Raw genomic sequence first — 21,279 nt, forward strand, 5'->3', positions numbered from 1 at the left:
TGACTAGGGGCTGCGTAAATTCGCTAATCCTCCCTGTATATGAATTACATTGAAAGGAGTACTTTGGAAGTTGACGTGATCTACAGATCCGATAATCTGCGCAGCGTTTCGCTTCAACCTACGCCCCTGACAACCCCAATGTCAGGGGCGTAACGGTGATGTTGCTGTAGTCTGACGTCACTATAACTTTGTTATAAATACGGCCTGGACGCCATTTCCCTACCTCCAAGCTTTGCTGATACAGGTTTTCTGTCGAGCTAGCTACGCAGTATTTTCTGTCAAGAAATGGACGCCGCAAATCAACTTTGCAAACTTTTTGTCGGTGGATTGAACGTAGATACCGACGATGACGGGCTCCGCAAACATTTTGAGCAGTATGGTCAACTGACCGACTGCGTTGTGGTTGTGAATAAGCAGCTACAGAGGTCCCGCTGTTTCGGCTTTGTTACCTACTCGAGCGGGGAGGAGGCCGATGCAGCAATGGCGGCTAGGCCACATGTCGTTGATGGCACCAACGTGGAGTTGAAAAGAGCGGTCGCTCGGGAAGATGCTGGAAAACCCGAGGCACTCGCCAAGGTCAAGAAAATATTCATCGGTGGACTGAAAGACGACATCGAAGATGAACATCTGAATGATTATTTTTCCCAGTTCGGCGAGATCGAGAAGGCCGAAGTAATCGCGGAGAAGGAAACCGGAAAGAAAAGGGGTTTCGGCTTTGTTCACTTCACAGATAACGACTCGGCCGACAAGGCAGTGGTTGTAAAGTTCCACACCATCAATGGGCACAAGGTGGAAGTGAAGAAAGCCCTCACCAAGCAGGAGATGCAAGCTGGTGGTGGCGGCAGGGGTGGAAGAGGTGGGAGAGGCATGAGAGGAGGACAAAATGGCTTCGGTGGCGGCAGAGGTGGTTACGACAGCTACGGGGGCGGTTTCGGTGGGGGCTATGGAGGCAATAGCGGCGGTTATGGCGGCGGCTACGGAAGTGGAGGCTATGGCGGTGGTTATGGAGGCGCAAGCTACGGAGGTGGCTACGGCGACCAGATGGGAGGTTATGGTGGCGGCAATGGCTACAGTGACTTTGGCAGTGGGTACAGCCAGCAGTCCTCCGGTTATGGGCCCATGAAAGGGGCCAGCAACTATGCCGGTAGGAGCCCCGCTCCATACGCCCCCAGAGGCGGTGCGGGTGGCTACAACAGAGGGGCTTATGGCGGCTACTAAACCCGTGGCTACGACAGACTATTTGCAAAGAAATGTCTTTTACACCCTCAACCGTTGGATCGGACGACCTCAAACCGAACTAAAAAAAAATTCTGTCATCGGGCATCTGCCATAAAGTACTGGCAAAATGCCGACACTGTGAAACCTAATCATTAAGAAGACCTCAAAACCAAACAGGTAGGAAGATGACTTCCGACCCAGAACCTGATTAGCACGACCAGCTGTTGCTGTAGGAAAAGTTCGATTGCAAAACCCATTTATCATTTGTTCCAAGTTGAGGGCGTGTAGCTGTCGTTAGTTGGCTTGCTTTTTTTTTTTTTTTAGTTTTGCGTACATTCGTTTGAGTTTAGTCAAGGATTGTTTTGTTTGATACTATTTTCTCTTATCTACATTTTAAGCAATTAGTTCCGAATTTCCCTGGGATCTAATCTTTTTTTCAATGTTTGGGGAATGGGACGCATGTGCTATGGAGTTGTATTTATTAGCTATGACTCTGATGTAAATTTGTATTCTATCCACTACTAGCCTATAGGTTTTAGGTGACGCTTAGGTGGTGGGGCGGATCCAGTTTAAACGTTTCATTCTTGACAATGTTTTGTAAATCAACGAAGTACGTCACAGTAATTTCCCAACACACATAGCGTCCGCTATCAGCTTAATGTTCCTTTCATTTACTTCAGCAATATCTCATGTATATTGTATAATCTGTCTGAAGATCAAACTACAATTGTTAAGCATTGGTATGCATATGTATGTTCATTTTAAATAAAAAGTTAAACAAACTTAGTTATTTTACTCATTTTACCAGGATGTCTTAAATGAATAGTTCGGGTTTTTGACATGGCTTTATCCACTTCCCCAAAGTCAAATCAATGTATACCATTTGTAATCATCAGCGTCCAGAATGAGGGAAGTTAGTGCTTTCGAGCGCCAATACTTCCTTCGAACTGCATGCAGGTGCATATAAATGGCATCTACAAGTTCATCTTCCTGGGGAAGTAATGGGCCTCGTCAAAATCCCGAACTATCCCTCTAAGTCTACTTCTGATTGGTTATATTATGTGACTTATTTTAATATTAGCTTCATGGCATTTCTTCCATTGCTCTTCCCAGCTAAGGGGTGAAGAATGGATTGCAGTTAAGTTTGCCCATGACCAATGCATGGAGGCTTTGTTGGTTGGCAATAACATAAATTGTTCCATAAAGTTAACTGGCTTTTAACTTGTGGACCTGAGGGCTCTCATATTTATCTTTGATTCCTACATTTAGGTGTTCATACTGTTATCCAAGTACGTCAACATAGCAGTAGCAGTTTGACTTTATACAGGTACCCTGTTCTATACCTGGGGTCGATTGTCATAGGACTCTGAAATATCTCTTTAGGATCACATCAGCAAACTAGGTATGTAAATCAAACTGTCTTCACTATGTGTTGGTCAAGTATTAAAGATATGGATTTGAAATGGTACTCAACTGTACTGATTAGGATTAATTTATTGATAGTTTTTTTGCATTTATCAGTAGTTGGTCTTTGGCCTTATGCATCTTTTAAGAGGGGATTTTACTGCACTTACTTGGTCCTAAATCTAAAATAATGGTCTGAGGAGACTAAGTGCACTTCCTACATTAATGCAAATATCTGGAATGGCACATGGTGTTACCTCCTGACTTGGCTTGATGTATTTATCTGCACTGTCTCATTCTTTACCCCTTTCCTCTCTTCTCCAGGTAGCCATGGTGACCTGACTGCCAGGACACCAATCTGGCAAGGCCTTGGTTTCCTTCAGGACTGGGGGATTGCAGTTAAGGCTGTCCCACTACCATGGGTGGAACCCCTGGACATTCTGCCTAATGTGTGCATTAAAATCTTTATTGTATTTACCAGGTTTCAATGATTGCCAGTGGGTTTATTCTAGTCAATCTAGGAGGGTGATGTAATTGACTACTTATTCTGTTCTTACCCGTTGTAGGGAAGTTGGTCATAAATGTTAGATCATTGCATACTATGGAAAATGGACACCAATGATGGCCTTGGTGTGCTATGCTTTTAATTTGCTGCAATTGTAATAAAACTATATATTTTTTAAAGATTTACATTGTTTTATTGGGACATGTGCAATGGGTTTGAAGGGGAATGTTTTTGCCTTTGGATTGCACTCTATAACTCTTCAAATGTTCAAGTTACATTTACTGAACTTTGGACATGCAGCCCAATTCCATTAGTCCACTAATTTGCTATTTTGAGCAGTCAGCTTAGTTTAATAGTTGTGCCAGGTACAGTGAATCTTAACTTCTGAACTCCAAAGATGCAGGTCAAAGTGAGTGATCTGAATTGGGCTGCCTGTCTCCATGCAGTTATTGAACATTTACTTGTACTATAACCGGTAAATTAAATTTAGGCAGGTGTTTTCAGATCTCGAAAGCCACTTAATGTTGAAATGGACCCATATTGCATGGCATCTGTAGTGTTATGCCTCAATCCTGACTGAATAAGTAAGATGGACACTATACGGTACATTTTTAGCAAAAGATACATTTCTATATGCAAATTCAGCAGCATTGTGGCCTGCTGAGCACTGCCAGGATTATCTGCAATTCCTGTAATGTATTCATATCTTTCTTCACACTCACATTAAATCCATGTGGCTCAGTTGGTAGAGCATGGTGCTTCAAACAGCCAGGGTTTTGGGTTCAATTCCTACAGTGGACCAGTATGAAAAAGGTATGCTATTACTGCTTACTGTAAGTTCTAGGTAAGAGAATGTATTCAAGTTGACGATTTTTTTTTTTTTACACTTGAATGTTCAATGTCAGTCTTTTTTAATAGTTAGGGGTAACAAAGGAGTAACAGATGTAGTACGGAATGAAAGGTCGTCCACAAATGAGCCAAAAATCATTGGCATCAATACTGCTTTGAATGCGCACAGCAGTGTCATGTGCTAGAACAGAACTGACATGAATGGACACTGAAATGACCAGAGTACTGATGTGAATAAAGATCTGGATTAGTGAAAGCTAAGTTGATAATGGATATTCAGATCATTACATATGAAGAGATTGTATGAAACAAGAAGGATGCATTTACAAATTATGAGAACGGCAATTTGAATAAAATGAGGTGGGATTTGAGTGGAACAACCAATCAGAACTGTTGACGTATTTCCAAACCTACGCCAGACGTCATTGCGTCGCCGGTAGCTTCTTTTAAAGCGATGCGATTTTGTCAGGTTACATTTTATTTGCTGTAAAACAACTGCTAGTAATCATGACGAACCAACTTTGCAAACTGTTTGTCGGTGGCTTGAACGTCGAGACTACAGACGATGGCCTTCGTCAACATTTCGAGCAGTACGGCCAGTTAACCGACTGCGTAGTGGTCCAGAACCAGCAGCTACAAAGGTCTCGCTGTTTCGGCTTTGTAACCTACTCAAGTGCGGAGGAGGCCGACGCAGCCATGGCCGCCAGGCCACATGTCGTCGATGGTACCAACGTGGAGTTAAAAAGGGCCGTTGCACGGGAAGATGCTGGTAGGCCAGAGGCACTCGCCAAAGTAAAGAAAATATTTATTGGTGGGCTGAAAGACGACATCGAAGACGAACATTTGAATGATTATTTCTCTCAGTTTGGCGCAATTGAGAAGGCCGAAGTCATCAGCGACAAAGAGACTTTCAAAAAAAGGGGATTCGGCTTTGTCTACTTCGAAGATAATGACTCTGCCGACAAAGCGGTAGTGCTGAAGTTCCACACCATCAATGGACACAAAGTGGAGGTGAAGAAGGCCCTCACCAAACAAGAGATGCAGTCAGCCGGTGGTCGTGGTGGCCGGGGTGGGAGAGGAATGAGGGGATCTCAAAATGGCTACGACGGCGGAAGAGGTGGCGGCTACGGCAGCTATGGCGGTGGCTATGGAGGAAACGATGGCGGCTACGGTGGAGGATACGGCAACGGAGGTGGTTACGGTAACCAAGGGGGATACGGAGGAGGTTATGGCGATCAAATGGGGGGCAGTTATGGTGGGAACGGTTACAATGACTTTGGCGGAGATTATGGTCAGCAGTCTTCCGGTTATGGTGCAATGAAGGGGGGTAGCTATTCAGGCAGGAGCGCTGCACCGTACTCCCGTGGAGGTGCCGGTGGCTATGGCAGGGGTGGATATGGTGGTTATTAGACACCGTTTCCTCTCAACCCCGATTTGAAATGTTCATAATTTCTGATTGAATGAACTGAATTTACACACGGGCCAGAGTGCCCTATTTCTTTGTTGCTCCAATTTAAAAGGACTCGCGCCCCTCACCCACCCTGATTTAACCCCTATTCTACTCCCTCCATCTGGACTACACCATTGTCCCTAGGCGGCGTTACTAAAGACATTATGGACTTTGTTACCAGTTCAACTTTCTGACTTGTCGATGTAGTTTCGTGATTCTTTAAACATTTTTTTGTATTAAATTGTAGTTAACGTCCGTGCTTCAAGACTTTCCTATGATACTGTATGTCAGGGATGTCAAACTTGTTCCATGGAGGGTCTAGTGTTTGCAGCTTTTTCCCCCCTTTCAATTACGCCCTAGGCTTCAGTGTGGGGAGTTCCTTAACTAATTAGTGACCTTAATTCATCAAGTACAAGGGAGGAGCGAAGACACTCGGCCTTCTGTGGAATGAGTTTGACACCTGTGCTCTGTCCTTAGTACGAGCAAGGTTAATAACAAGTCAAATTGCTTTGCAACATGAAACTCAGGGGTATTAATGGAGTTGAAAGCAGTCTTCATGAATGCTTGAGTGGTTTAAGATCATAACATTTCGTGACAAGTGTTTTGAGGAATTTAAAGAACTATGGTTATTGTTTTTAATGGTTACCTCCTAATGCTTTTCTCCGTCCAATATGTGCTGTTCAATACCTTGTAAATCAATGCAGTTGTGGAATGTTACTAAAATCCTGAATTAGTTGACTCTTGAGTCTCACTCCTTTGCCTGTAATAAAGTTTTTAATGTTGTCAATTTAACCATATGGCATTTTGTTTCAAAAGGATTATTCAGGATCGGTTATATGAAGCAGTTGCACACCCTACAGAATGAAACACCATCACAGGTTACTTTCCTGTTCAGGAATAGACTAATCTGGCATGTGTGAAACTGGCCTAAATTCATAAAAAAATTGTTTCAGACCTTCCAGAATTTCCTTTGTTACGCTGTCTACAACCAGTCCTTGAGTGAGGAGTGAGAAACATGATTGGTCGCAAGACCGTTACACTACCAAGGGATGTCTTTTCTAATACTAGGTCTATCTGAATCAATGTGGGATTTTTGGTTGTCTGACACCTAGTTTGTTTGGATAGCAGTGAGGATTGTTATTTTTCTCCAGTACGTTGGATATACTTAAGCAATAAGGCATGGAGGGGTGTGGTATATGGCCAATATACCATGGCTAAGGGCTGTATCCAGGCACTCTGTTGTCTGATATACCATGGCTGTCAGCCAGTCAGGGCTTGATCCACCCAATTTATAAAACCTTTCAACATCTTTTTTCTTGCTGCATACCGTGCCAAATGTAAACTAGTCCATACGATTGTATTCTAGTTTGTCCTGTTCAAATTTTATTCCAATGTGCCCAATCATTAGGTCCTTACGATTATGGAAACCTGTAAAATGGGGAACTTTTTTGCTAGAATGATTAACTCCAATAGAACTACAATTTACAATAGCTCGCCCCTAGGAGGCTCGTAGACGTGTAAGCATTACGTCGACGCCAACCATTTGTCTACATCCGCCATTTTAGACGCCAAGAGAAGCACTGTCAAAAGTCTATGCGTTGACATAACCAGATAAATTGCATCAAAGCGAGATGGAAAATCAACTCTGCAAGCTCTTTATTGGTGGACTAAATGTTCACACCACTGACGGTGGTCTTCGTAAACACTTTGAACAGTATGGCCAGCTAACCGACTGCGTAGTTGTTCAGAACCAGCAACTACAGCGATCTCGCTGTTTTGGGTTTGTAACCTATGCTACTGCTGATGAGGCAGACGCTGCAATGTCCGCGCGGCCTCATGCCCTGGATGGCAACAATGTTGAACTGAAAAGAGCAGTGGCACGTGAAGATGCGGGAAAACCTGAGGCTCTGGCCAAGGTTAAGAAAATATTTATCGGGGGTCTGAAAGAAGACATAGAGGATGGACATCTGAACGAGTACTTCTCTCAGTTCGGTACTATCGAGAAGGCCGAGGTTATTAGCGATAATCAAACTGGTAAGAAGAGGGGGTTTGGTTTTGTTTATTTCGAAGATTATGATTCTGCCGACAAAGCGGTGGTACTGAAGTTCCACCATATAAATGGCCATAAAGTAGAGGTGAAAAAAGCCCTCACCAAGCAAGAAATGCAGGCTGCTGGCACCCGTGGCGGGAGGGGAGGAAGGTTTCAAAATGGATACGGTGGTGGCTATGGAGGAGGTTATGGAGGCAGTGACGGTGGATACGGCGTGGGGTACAGTGGAGGCTACGGGGGAAGCTATGGTGACCAAATGGGTGGCTACGGTGGGAACGGCTACAGTGATTTTGGAGCTGGCTATAGCGAGCAGTCATCTAATTATGGCCCCATGAAAGGTAATTACTCGGGCAGAAGCAGCGCACCTTACACCCGAGGTGGTGGTGGTTACGGCAGGGGGGGGTACGATGGCGCATACTAGAGCTCCAGCAAATCTTACTCAAAGCAGCCCCGTTCCCTTGGCAAAAATGATTACACCTTCATAACATAGTTCCCACCAAGCGTTCTATAATGGTACGAGAGTGACTGAACACTGAGCCCAAGTGGTTCAGACAGGAAAGTTACTACATTATTCTCTATTCAAGGCTGACCCAAATAGGCAACGTTAGGGCCATCTAGCAACTAACTACAGATTATCTTGGGGGCAGATGTCTCCACCTTCATAGCAACTGCAGATGTCTCCACCTTCATAGCAACAACATTTCTCTAGGAGACCTTCACCTCCATAGAAACTACAGATGTCTCTAGAAGGCAGATGTCTTCACCCCATAGCAACTACTGAGCTCTAGGAGGCAGATGTCATCACTCCAAAGCTCTCAAATAACTTAGCTCTAAATGGCCATTGTCCATCCACCACAAGTAATAGGACTACTCCTTTGGATTCTTTTATTTTGAGCAGTGGACCACTGGTTGTATTTTGCCAAGATGCTGTTAAAATTAAGTTAATACGTCTCTGCTTGTTATCGTAGATTGTTATATTTGCTTTAATGTGTTGTAACTAAATTACATTTTGTTTAAAAATATTTGTATTTAAGTTGGAGTGTTATTAATTTGGGACCCCTTGTTTGACTTAGCCATGTAGTGAACTTGATGGCGTCCTTTTCTGCATCTAAGTAGTTTAAAGGTAACTTAAGTTATTTTGCCCATACATTTCTTATTGCCCCTGCACTATACCAAAGTATATGACATATCTGCCCAATACCATTTGGTTTCAAAGGGAAATCTCCACACATTATTTATTTTGGACTATAAGGACTAGGTCACACTTTTTAACTATTTAAGGTTCACTGCTGTTACTGAAATATAGGCTATTTGTTGTAGTGTTTGATTTGTGATTCCCATTTAGTTTGAATATAAAATAATTGTAACATTACTATGATCATTATGTTATAGTTGTTAACCATTAACATATTCTCACTTTTCAACTACTTCAAATTCTGTAAACAGATGTTATCTAAGCTTTCCAGTTTTTCTATTTTACAGTAGAACCAGAAAGACTTCAGTAACAAGGATATATCTTTATGCTTCTGTCTTGTGTATTTTTGGTGAACAGAGTTAAACTTATTGTTTTTCAGTAAACTGTGTGTAATATATCCATCTAATAAACCCTTCTATATAGAAATGAATTAGACCTTAAGTACTTTGAATTAAATCAGGTAAAACTTAGGGTATGAAACAACAGTAAGTAACCTGCTGTGGTACAGAAAACGTTATCAGGGTTTGTTCTTTAAGCACCTTAAAATTAATTCCTAGATTTTGATGAATATTCTTTATACTAATTGGATTTGCTAGCCACTCATGTTTTGATATTCAAGTAGCTCTTAGGCCCCCAAAAATATATTAAATCAATCAGATTTGGTAGAATAATGAATAGACTATATTTCTGTCTTGGAACATATATGTATTACATCCAGAATGTCTTTATTCCTCCATGAAATTAATGCTCTGTTCCAAAGCTCTACGGGCCCGATTCCGACTTAGGAAATGAAGCCTTTCTTACACCACGACTTTCCTACGCACTTCTCAGTAGCTGGTATTCAGACTTACCTTATGAAGGTGTGCAACAGCCTTTGCAGGTGTGGTTCCTAATACATTTCATTCAAGCACATTATATTAGGGAGAATAGTGTACAATAGTAGGTTATACCCTTATCGATTGCCTGCACTAACCATTGAACTGTGATACAGCCAAGTGTTCTGCCATTTGTTGGGTTGAAACTGTTATGGCTTGGTCTGCGCTATGCTACATAACGATTTAATTAGCCTACATGTTATATATACAGTTGAAGTGGAAGTTTACATACACCTACATACATTTAAACTCAGTTTTTCACAATTCCTGACATTTAATCATAGTAAAAATGCCCTGTCTTAGGTCAGTTAGGATCACCACTTTATTTTAAGAATGTGAAATGTCAGAATAAGAGTAGAGAGAATTATTTCTTTCAGCTTTTATTTCTTTCATCACATTACCAGTGCGTCAGAAGTTTACATACACTCAATTAGTACTTGGTAGCATTGCCTTTAAATTGTTTAACTTTGATCAAATGTTTCGGGTAGCCTTCCACAAGCTTCCCACAATAAGTTGGGTGAATTTTGGCCTATTTCTCCTGATAGAGCTGGTGTAACTGAGTCAGTTATGTAAGGCCTCCTTGCTCGCACACTCTTTTTCAGTTCTGCCCACAAATTGTCTATAGGATTGAGGTCAGGGCTTTTGATGGCCACTCCAATACCTTGACTTTGTTGTCCTTAAGCCATTTTGCCACAACTTTGGAAGTATGCTCGGGTTCATTGTATAATTTGGAAGACCCATTTGTGACCAAGCTTTAACTTCCTGACTGATCTCATGAGATGTTGCTTCAATATATCCACATCATTTTCCTCCCTCCTGATGTCATCTATTTTGTGAAGTGCACCAGTCCCTCCTGCAGCAAAGCACCCCCACAACATGATGCTGCCACCCCTGTGCTGCACGGTTGGGATGGGGTTATTCGGCTTGCAAGCCTCCCCCTTTTTCCTCCAAGCATAACAATGGTCATTATGGCTAAACAGTTCCATTTTTGTTTAATCAGACCAGAGGATATTTCTCAAAAAAGTACAATCTTTGTCCCCATGTGCAGTTGCAAACCGTAGTCTGGCTTTTTTATGGAGGTTTTGGAGCAGTGGCTTTTTCCTTGCTGAGCGGCCTTTCAGGTTACGTCAATATAGGACTCGTTTTACTGTGGATATAATACTTTTGTACTTGTTTCCTCCAGCATCTTCACAAGGTCCTTTGCTGTTGTTCTGGGATTGATTTGCACTTTTCACACCAAAGTACGTTTATCTCTAGGAGACAGAACGCGTCTCCTTCCTGAGCGGTATGACGGCTGCGTGGTCCCATGGTTTATACTTGCGCACTATTGTTTGTACAGATGAACGTGGTACCTTCAGGCGTTTGGAAATTGCTCCCAAGGATGAAGCAGACTAGTGGAGATCTACAATTTTTTTTCTGAGGTCTTGGCTGATTTTTTTTGACTTTCCCATGATGTCAAGCAAAGAGGCACTGAGTATGAAGGTAGGCCTTGAAATACATCCACAGGTACACCTCCAGTTGACTCAAATGATGTCAATTAGCCTATCAGAAGCTTCTAAAGCCATGACGTTTTCTGGAATTTTCCAAGCTGTTTAAAGGCACATTCAACTTAGTGTATGTAATCATCTGACCCACTGGAATTGTGATACGTGAAATAAGTGAAATAATCTGTAAACAATTGTTGGAAAAATGACTTGTGTCATGCACAAAGTAGATGTCCTAACTGACTTGCCAATACTATAGTTTGTTAACAAGACATTTGTGTAGTGGTTGAAAAACGAGTTTTAATGACTTGAACCAAAGTGTAGGTAAACTTCCGACTTCAACTGTATGTATACACACAAAAGTATGTGGACACCCCTTCAAATGAGTGGATTCGGCTATTTCAACCTCACCCGTTGCTGGCAGGTGTATAAAATCGAGCACACAGCCATGCAATCTCCATAGACAAATATTAGCAATAGAATGGCCTTACTGAAGAGCTCAGTCACTTTCAACGTGGCAGCGTCATAGGATGCCACTTTTCCAACAAGTCAGTTTGTCAAATTTCTGCCCTGCTAGAGCTGCCCCAGTCATCTGTAAGTGCTGTTACTGTGAAGTGAAAACGCCCAGGAGCAACAACGGCTCAGCCGCGAAGTGGTAGGCCACACAAGCTCACAGAATAGGACCGCTGAGTGCTGAAGCGTGTCACGCATAAAAATTGTCTTCTGTTGCAACACTCACCGAGTTCCAAACTGCTTCTGGAAGCAACTTCAGCACAATAACTGTTCGTTGGGAGCTTCATTAAATAGGTTTCCATGGCCGAGCAGCTGCACACATGCCTAAGATCACCATGCACAATGCCAATCGTCGGCTGGAGTTGTGTAAAGCTCACCGCCATTGGACTCTGGAGCAGTGGAAACGTGTTCTCTGGAGTGATGAATCATGCTTCACCATCTGGCAGTCCGACGGACGCATCTGGGTTTGGCGGATGCCAGGAGAACGTTACCTGCCCGAATGCATAGTGCCAACTGTAAAGTTTGGTGGTGGAGGAATAATGGTCTGGGGCTGTTTTTCATGGTTCGATCTAGGTCCCTTAGTTCCAGTGAAATTAAATCTTAACGCTAAATCATATATTGACATTCTTGTCGATTCTGTGCTTCCAGCTTTGGGGCAACAGTTTGGGGAATGCCCTTTCCTGTTTCAGCATGACAATGCCACCGTGCACAAAGCGAGGTCCATACAGAAATGGTTTGTCAAGATCGGTGTGGAAGAACTTGACTGGCTTGCACAGAACCGTGACCTCAACCTCATCGAACACCTTTGGGATGAATTGGAACGCTGACTGCGAGTCAGTCCTAATTGCCCAACATCAGTGTCTGACCTCACTAATGCTCTTGTGGCTGAAGGAAAGCAAGTCTCCGTAGCAATGTTCCAACATCAAGTGGAAAGCCTTTTCAGAAGAGTGGAAGCTGTTTGTTATATCAGCAAAGGGGGGACCAACTCCATATTTATGCCCATGATTTTAGAATTAAATGTTCAATGAGCAGGTGTCCACATGCTTTTGGTCATGTAGTGTATATAATCAACTGTTACTAATGATCCTCAGCAACAACCACATGGTCATGACGGCATTTACAGAGGAAGCAAATTAAGGTAAACGAAACAATATCATTAAATTGAATGATAATGTAGGTTATACCAACTGAAGGGAACTAACAGTAAATTGGCAATTGAATATGTGTTATTAGGCCTACTGACGATCGATACTAATAGTGGCTGATATTTAACATGATAGAAGTAGGAAACTGAGAAAGATGGGGTAGCCTATATTTAAGACATTTGAGTGATCATCCCTGCAAGTCAAAGTCCGTACAATTTAAATTCTGCATAATTGCACAGCATTTTATAAACTTTACAGTAGGACAGTTGATATGCATCAGTTTGCTGCCATATGACTGGTTTTACATTTGTCTCTAGCGACTATAAGGTAAAATATATCTAAACCGAGCGTCATTTATATTTACAATTCCCTTATCCAAACGGATTACTCATTTACCTAGCTCTTAAGTTGTAAATTACAGTCCAATGTTATTTCTAATAAAAAATTAAGTGGATGCTTTTTCCAATTGAAACCTGTAGGTTTGCTAGACCTTATTCATGGTTTCCTCATGTGTAAAAGTGGTGGAATTAAGTTAAGGTCAGAATACAGCGTATCTGTTGACACACCTCCGCCACACCTTCATTTATTCAATCTCCACCCAAAACAAATAGCAGGTGAATAGAATACTATTCTCATGCTTAAATTAAAGGTCAGAATACGCATAGAGAGAGGTGCATAGAAAGGGAATTATGTTCCATTTACACGTGCTTAACTTGGGTTGGAATCGGGCCCTTGGTGAACAAATAGGCTGGATACCTTAGCTGTGTCTTCTATGTCATGGGAATCTCCAGGGTATTCCGAGCTCTAGAATTCCAGCTGAAAGTCCATAGGATATGCTTCCATAAGATATCAGGTTTGTTACAATACATGCATCATTGAAATAGTCCTGGGCCTATTCCACTTCACTGGGAAACATCATTTTTATGTCTGGATGACAATTTCAAAAATGTTCTCTTTCCACAGAGTTGTCGAAATGGATATATTATGACACATTCTTCCTATGTCCTGCTGGTTAATGAGGAAGCGCCAGGTTTCGATTGGACCAAGATGAGGACAAGTTCCTATAAGGAGGAAAACTCTGTCTATGGCATCGGGACGACTAAGGTGAGTTTACTAATTTGCTTATTACAGATGCATTTTGTTCACAATGGCCTACACATATGATATGGCCTACACATTTTCATCGATTCACAGTGCTTCATTTAAGTCAAAGGAACTTCCTTATGTTTTTTGTCTTTAGCCTAAGGAGGGCAGCATTTCTTTGCTCATAAAGGGTTAATTACTATTTTGGTTAAAGTGCCAATGGATAGCTAACTGGGTACTACATGGGTTTTATAATTGTTTTAATGGTTATCAAATTCCAATGTATTTTGACAGGTGTTACCCAAGACTGTGCTGATCCAGCTCTTGTGGTCCTGTCATCACAGGATGAAAAAAGATGTCTGTGAAAGATGCAGGTTTTTTGAAGGACCTAATATCCATCTGTTGGGAAGGTTGAAACTTTCACTGAATCATTCAGATGTGTATCCTTGTTTTGTATTCCAGTATGTGGAATAAATTGCACTGCTTATACTGTACTGTAATGGTTATTAGTCAATTCAATAAATATCGATAACTTATACATTGATATTTCTTCTAAAATGTAAAGTGGTGCTTATGACAGTGTACTAAGCTCCTTTTTTATGTAATTTTAGATGCATGCTGTTTTATCTTGTAAGCCACCTTGTACCATATCTTGTAAACAAAGTGAAACACATGATCACATTTCAAGTTTGCTGACCCTCAGGCTAGATAATAGCTTCTATGCTATTTTGCTAGCTAAAGCGTTGAGTGAGATAGTTAGGCTATTCACAATAGTTCCCTCAAATAAAGTCATGTTGTTTAGCTTATACAAGTATTCAGATCCTTGACTTTTTCCACATTTTGTTACGTTACAGCCTTATTCTAAAATGGATTAAATAAATCCACATCAATCTACATACAATACCCCAAAATGACAAAGTGAGAACAGGTTTTGAGACATTTTTGCAAATGTATAAAAACCTAAAAACAAATATCTTATTTACATTAGTATTCAGACCCTTTGCTTTGAGACTCATAATTGAGCTCAGGTACATCCTGTTTCCATTGATCAGCATTGAGATGTTTCTAGAACTTGGGAGTCCACCTGTGGTAAATTATATTAATTGGACATGATTTGGAAAGGCACACACCTGTCTATATAATTTCTCACAGTCAGCAAAAACCAAGCCATGAGGTCGAATTAATTGTCCGTAGAGATCTGAGACAGTATTGTGCCGAGCAACAAATCTGGGGAAAGGTACCAAAAAAAGTCAGCAGCATTGAAGGTCCCCAAGAACACAGTGGCCTCCATGATTCTTAAATGGAAGAAGTTTGGAACCACAAAGACTCTTCCTAGAGCTAGCCACTTGGCCAAGCTGAGCAGTCGGGGGAGAAGGTCCTTGGTCAGGGAGGTGACCAAGAACCCGATGGTCACTCTGACAGAGCTCCAGAGTTCCTCTGTGGTGATGGGAGAACATTCCAGAAGGACAACCATTTCTGCAGCACTCCACCAATCAGGCCTTCATGGTAGAGTGGCCAGACGGAAGCCACTCCTCAGTTAAAAAGCACACGACAGCCCACTTGGAGTTTGCCAAAAGGCACCTAAAGGACTCTCAGACCATGAGAAACAAGATTCTCTGGTCTGATGAAACCAAGATTGAACTCTTTGGCCTGAATGCCAAGCGTTACATCTGGAGGAAACCTGGCACCATCTCTACGGTGAAGTATGGTGGTGGCAGCATCATGCTGTGGGGATGTTTTTCAGAGGCAGGGACTGGGAGAAAGATGAACGAAGCAAAGTACAGAGAGATCCTTGATGTAAACCTGCTCCAGAGTGCTCAGGACCTCAGACTGGGGCGAAGGTTAATCTTCCAACAGGACAAAGACCCTAACCACACAGCCAAGACAATGCAGGAGTGGCTTCGGGACAAGTCTCTGAATGTCCTTGAGTGGCCCAGCCAGAGCCCGGACTTGAACCCGATTGAACATCTCTGGAGAGACCTGAAAATAGCTGTGCAGCGACGCTCCCCATCCAACCTGACAGAGCTTGAGAGAAAATAAAGTGATCCTTCTTCCCCCCCCCCCCCCCCCCCCTAAAAGATTTAGATGCACTATTGTAAAGTGGCTGTTCCACTGGATGTCATAAGGTGAATGCACCAATTTGTAAGTCGCTCTGGATAAGAGCGTCTGCTAAATGACTTAAATGTAATGTAAATGTTGAGAGGATCTGCGGAGAAGAATGGGAGAAACTCCCCAAATACAGGTGTGCTAAGCTTGTAGCTTCACACCCAAGAAGACTTGAGGCTGTAATCTCTGCCAAAGGTCCTTCAACAGAGTACTGAGGAAGGGGTCTGAATTTTTAGGTAAATGTGATATTTCCGTTTTTAATTTTTAATAAATGTGCAAACATTTCTATAAACCTGCTTTGCATTGTCATTATGGGGTATTGTATGTAGATTGATGAGGGGGAAAAAACATTTGATCCATTTTAGAATAAGGCTGTAGGTAGCAAAATGTGGAAAAAGTCAAGGGGTCTGAATACTTTCAGAATGCACTGTATATCAATATTCTAAATTTGATATGATGAATATTGATATTATTAGCTATAAAGTTACCTCATGAATGGCTACTTTGTAACCGACTGTCCCAATGACGTCTCTTGGGTGGATTCTTCTTCTCACCCGACACTCCGTAACCTAGCAACGCGGGAGCAAGTGGAACCAAGATGTTTCTCTCGGTGGAACAAAGCTTTGCCGATTGAAATGTGGCCGGATGAAGCAGCAGTGGTGACAGGGGAAACATTCTTCCTTAATCAGTTCTCAGAAAATACATGTTGTAATAGTTTAAAGTAAAAAGGAAAGAAGCAGTAACCATGGGAAGATGCTTGCTTATTATTAGCTAGATTTATTTGTCAGCTAATGAATGAGTCAATATTCGATTATAAGCAATTTCATGCTAGTGTTGTGTTGGACTTAGTTTGGACGATACATTTTGTGCATGGGCCCGTAGCCATCCCCTGTACTTATGCAGCACATCTGATATCATGGATTGTATAACCTTGGGGTAAGTTGACATAATAGTTGGGATGAAAGTGTACGCTTCCGATGAATTCAGTACAGCTGTTGTCGGATTACTTTCTCCATAATTTGGAGAGATTTGGCATTTTCTATGATAGCTGGATGATTTGCTAGTTTAGCTAACTAACGTTACTGTACTGCCTCGTTGGTTTGTCAATGTAGTTCTAGTATTAGCAATCTAAACGAACAGCGTGAGTAAAAGGTAGCCCAAGACAACTGTATGTTACCGTACTTTGTTAGTAGGTTCGTCAATAAGAGTGGCACATACTTATTGTAACGTGGTTCTAGTAACCAAGTAACGTTACTAGCTAGCGAAAGAGCTGACAAATTACTAGCTACGAACATCAGCTGCTAAATTACTGTGTTAGCCAGCTAGCAACTGTAGCTACTGTTGAAGCATACATTACAATACTTTATTGTAATTTAAAATGCGTGTTCAGTTATTTTGAGCAACACGAATTTATCTCTAGCATTGTCTTTGGAATGACAGTGGGATTTTGTTAATACCATTTTTGTACAAGTCAAAGGGCTGGGGTTATTATGAATGAGGTTAATGATCTTTAGTTATCTTGGGTAGGCCTATTAATGTCCCGTTTATTATCCTTGACCAGTCGAGAATCTAATGATCAGCAGCCGACCTGTGACCCCGAGGAAGATGCCATGGATGTGGGGATGCACACCTTCAACCACACCCATATGAGAAAGGCATTTCAGCTGATGAATGACATGAGGTGGTAGGTTGGTTGCCTAGTATCCCCTTTTTTCATCACTGAAAATAAGCCATGTGATGGCCTTTGTAAGATGTTGATATAACCCAGTGTCATTAGACTCAGTAATAGCCTTCACATTATACATAATGGCTTATCCTTGGCACCAAATAGTCTACTTTGCAATGAATGACCTAATACTATAGTAACCCCGGCACACAGCTGGAGCACTTACATCCAGTTAACAGTTATTTAGAAATCCTCAGTATGATGATTTGGGAAAACACTGTTCAACCATCTTTTGTGTTTACAGTAAGAATATGCTGTGCGACGTTCTGTTGGTGGCGGGAAATGTAGAGGTGACAGCTCACAAGTTGGTGCTAGCCTCCTGCAGCCCCTACTTCTGTGCCATGTTCACAGGTATTAGCCTTCCTACAGTTCGTGGTAAATGGACTACTATATACGGTTGTGTATATAGGCTACATTTGTCATCATTGTGAAAGCCGTGGGTCAATTGAAACATGTTGTGAATGTGAAGCCCACTTTATTGTGACAGTGAGATAATTTTTTCCCTCATGTCACATAAAACCTCAAGTGGGTTCTCTCACTGTGTGTGGCGGACAGGGGACATGAGTGAGAGCAAAGCCCAGCAGGTGGAGATCAGGGATGTGGATGGCCAAACACTAAAAAAACTGGTGGACTATATCTATACAGCTATAATTGAAGTAACGGAGGACAACGTTCAGGTGAGCTACAGCGTCCCTCTCTGTGTCCTCCGACATGTTTAAGTGCTTACAGCAGTGGAGTCAATTGATTCTTTCATGTTGCTTTGGCATTCCTTCATTGGTCTCTTCAGAATTATACTTTATATGTGGCATAAAGTTGTCTCCCCCTACCAGCCCTTTCCCTTTCTCCAGCATTTACAGAGGCAGGGCTTTTCCTCGTATTATTAGCTCAGGAAATGTGAATGGAGAGGAAATCCTCTCAATGTTTGCAACATGCCTGCTTTGTGTGTGTGTTTGTTTTAGAATGGCATCCAAGCCTTGTCGTTAGATTGGATCATGTGTGTGTGTGTGTGTGTGTGTGTGTGTGTGTGTGTGTGTGTGTGTGTGTGTGTGTGTGTGTGTGTGTGTGTGTGTGGTGCTACGGTATTGTCCATGTTAGTTCTCAGAATGTGTGGGCCACAACTGCTGAAAACACCCACTATAATAGTTAGCCTGTAGCTCCCTGTTCAGACCTTCATTTTTGCAACAGGCAAAAATGAAATCACCGGCCTAAATTAAAGGAGAGCCTGGCTGAGTGACCTAGTTTCTGTGTGCCTGCCTGTGTGGGGATGTGGACAAATGGGAGCGCTGGGCTGCCTGTTAAAGCACACAATATTACTGAAGGACTGGCAGGCTAGAGGCTAATAAACCAGAGAAGCCAAATGTCTTCTTTAGAATTGACCACCTTGTACCACCGGTACACATTATTCTAGTTGTCCGGCTATAGTCTGAGAGCCAGGGCTGCAGAGTTCTTCTGTTATCCCTGCTGTCTCTGTTTTGGGTTTTTCTCTGTTTGAGTTGCCCTTAATTTTGGTATTAACTCGACTCTGGAATTGAAATGAGTTTGCCTCTCATAGATTCCTCAAACCACATTTTAGTATTAAAATCCTCTGAATTCTAATTGAAAACATGGAGATTTGTTTGGTGTTAGAAATTAATGACAAGGAGAGCATTTTCCTGTTATGTATTCTATTAATTAACCTAATGATATTGTCTTGTATTGGGTCCGCCTTCTCTCTCTGATGGCTGAACAGAGAGTGTCCAGTCTCCTGCTGCGTGTTCTGACCCCTGTGTTGTGTCTCTGTAGGTGCTCCTGCCTGCAGCCAGCCTCCTGCAGCTGATGGACGTGAGGCAGGTGTGCTGCGAGTTCCTGCAGAGCCAGCTGCACCCCACCAACTGTCTGGGCATTCGAGCCTTCGCCGACCTCCACACCTGCACACAGCTCCTCAACCAGTCCCATGCCTACTCTGGTTAGTGGAGCCCCACCTCACTTCTACGTTTCACTAGGCAGAGGGTGTAAGCTTAGCGGAGGGGATGGAGAAACTGCCCTCTGTCTTGGTCAGTCAGTATGAACAGATTGCCGTTAAAAAGCATACAGTGGGTATTTATGACAGACTACTTTGAGCTTCAAGTGAAGGGAGTTCTTGACTCAGACTGCTTTTAGAAGATGTGTTGTGGAGGCGTGGTAAACTGCTGGGGCTAGCTGGCCGTATGCTGATAACCTTTGTCATTGCTCAGGGGTGTAACAGACCGTAAACAGCCTAGTTGTGTTTGTGTTTGTCTAACTGTGTGCTTGTTTGTTTAACAGAGCAGCATTTTTCCGAGGTGATGCTGGGAGAGGAGTTCATGGGCCTGTCTCTGCAGCATGTGTGCGGTCTCATATCCAGCGACAAACTCACCGTGTCCACAGAGGAGAAGGTAGGCCAGCCACCAGAACATCCCAAACCAACCCCTTATTTTCTGTTCAGGGACAATGCAGGCTCATATCCTATTCTACCCTGTAAAGTGAGGATTACTTTATTTCCCATAATTATGCAAGACAAGTGCACTCCGGCAACTCCTTCTTCTCTTTGCTATCAATGAGCTCAGTACAGCTCAGCTCTCAATCTCTGGTCTTCCTCAGACAACACTTATCATAACAACAGGCTTCCCATCACTCACCATAACAACAGATTTGACTCCCAATCGCTCCCCGTGACAGCAGAGTCCCCCTCGCTCCCCGTGACAGCAGAGTCCCCGTCCTGCTGTGACAGCCCTGTCACAAACAGCCTGGTCCCAGTCCCAGAGTGACTTACCACAGAGGGAGAGAGAGCTGTTACTGCTGCTACTGCTGTTTCCTCAATGGTTATATGTACACATTTCGATGGGCACAACTCCTATTGCAATTATCTCTCCGTAATTATTTAGAATTCATTAGATTTAGGTAACTGTCTCTTTTATGATTCAGTCATTTAAATACGATTCCATTCTCAATACGTTATTCCCGCAGACCATTTAGACAAGACAATGTATTACATCGAAATCGTCTCGCTATCATTTAGAATTAATTAGTCTCTCAATTTAACCTAAACAAGCTATTAAAACGTTCAGTGTATGTCTTATACAAACACTAGTGACCGTATCTTTCCAGGCAAAACATATCAATAGTGACGGAGACGCAAATAGCCCTATTATTATTATTGTCTGTAGTCGTAAACTTGGGCACGTAGTACCGAGACAATTCCCAGAAAATAGCCCTAATTTAAAGGTCCAAGTGTTTCCCCAGCAAGGATTCTCCTTACTCTCTCTCTCTCGTCTCTCATTCGCCTACGTTCCCTTTTCTGTCTATCCCTAAACTGTCTCTGTCTGCTATTCCTTGGTGGGGCCCTACAATCCTCTGCCATGTGGCCTGTTTTATCGCAGTTGTAGCACTTTCTGTTCTCGGGTTCTATCCCTTTTCTACTCTCCATGCTTCCCCCTTCTTTTTAAAATCTTTCCTGCTCTTTCCTCCAATTTTCCCAAGAGTGGCGATCAAATATTCTGCACCTCTCTGTTCTTTCTTATTTTTCTTTTCCTTAAAGCCTCCTTTATGCTTATCTACAATTATCTCGAGGTGATCTGCTTCTTTCTATTCCTCCTCTGAGTCTGGCTGTAGACGCCTGACCTTTTTCTCTCTGTTCCTCCCTTTGACCCTCTCTCCTATGCTTTTCTACCTCTATCCA

General features: G+C 42.4%; 4 protein-coding genes across 10 annotated transcripts in view; all 4 read left to right on the forward strand.

Moving 5' to 3' along the window:
* Nucleotides 1-210: 210 nt before the first annotated feature.
* On the forward strand, nucleotides 211-3,308 carry LOC129827631 (heterogeneous nuclear ribonucleoprotein A0-like). Its single transcript, XM_055888652.1, has 2 exons — nucleotides 211-1,395; nucleotides 2,947-3,308. Exon 1 carries the CDS (start codon nucleotides 286-288, stop codon nucleotides 1,216-1,218), a length of 933 nt encoding a protein of 310 aa, XP_055744627.1. The 5' UTR covers nucleotides 211-285; the 3' UTR covers nucleotides 1,219-1,395; nucleotides 2,947-3,308.
* A 1,090-nt stretch (nucleotides 3,309-4,398) lies between these two features.
* On the forward strand, nucleotides 4,399-6,218 carry LOC129827632 (heterogeneous nuclear ribonucleoprotein A0-like). The gene has a single exon (XM_055888653.1). It carries the CDS (start codon nucleotides 4,484-4,486, stop codon nucleotides 5,384-5,386), a length of 903 nt encoding a protein of 300 aa, XP_055744628.1. The 5' UTR covers nucleotides 4,399-4,483; the 3' UTR covers nucleotides 5,387-6,218.
* A 104-nt stretch (nucleotides 6,219-6,322) lies between these two features.
* On the forward strand, nucleotides 6,323-9,101 carry LOC129827633 (heterogeneous nuclear ribonucleoprotein A0-like). The gene has a single exon (XM_055888654.1). The coding sequence runs from the start codon at nucleotides 7,058-7,060 to the stop codon at nucleotides 7,895-7,897; it is 840 nt and encodes a 279-aa protein (XP_055744629.1). The 5' UTR covers nucleotides 6,323-7,057; the 3' UTR covers nucleotides 7,898-9,101.
* A 94-nt stretch (nucleotides 9,102-9,195) lies between these two features.
* Nucleotides 9,196-21,279, forward strand: part of LOC129827628 (kelch-like protein 3) — a 32,410-nt gene continuing 20,326 nt past the window's right edge. For 2 of the 7 annotated variants that reach the window (XM_055888643.1, XM_055888649.1), the window contains exons 1-5: nucleotides 16,679-17,561; nucleotides 17,848-17,978; nucleotides 18,159-18,280; nucleotides 19,386-19,548; nucleotides 19,887-19,996. In XM_055888643.1, coding sequence (XP_055744618.1) covers nucleotides 17,413-17,561; nucleotides 17,848-17,978; nucleotides 18,159-18,280; nucleotides 19,386-19,548; nucleotides 19,887-19,996 — 675 coding nt within the window. In that variant the 5' untranslated portion in view covers nucleotides 16,679-17,412. Of the gene's footprint in view, nucleotides 13,793-14,065; nucleotides 14,212-16,678; nucleotides 17,562-17,847; nucleotides 17,979-18,129; nucleotides 18,281-19,385; nucleotides 19,549-19,886; nucleotides 19,997-21,279 lie in introns of those variants that run through there. The other 5 variants (XM_055888647.1, XM_055888645.1, XM_055888646.1 and 2 more) reach the window with 5 other exon arrangements.

Source organism: Salvelinus fontinalis, chromosome 29, assembly GCF_029448725.1.
Source record: "Salvelinus fontinalis isolate EN_2023a chromosome 29, ASM2944872v1, whole genome shotgun sequence".
NCBI classification, from domain to species: Eukaryota; Metazoa; Chordata; class Actinopteri; order Salmoniformes; family Salmonidae; genus Salvelinus; species Salvelinus fontinalis.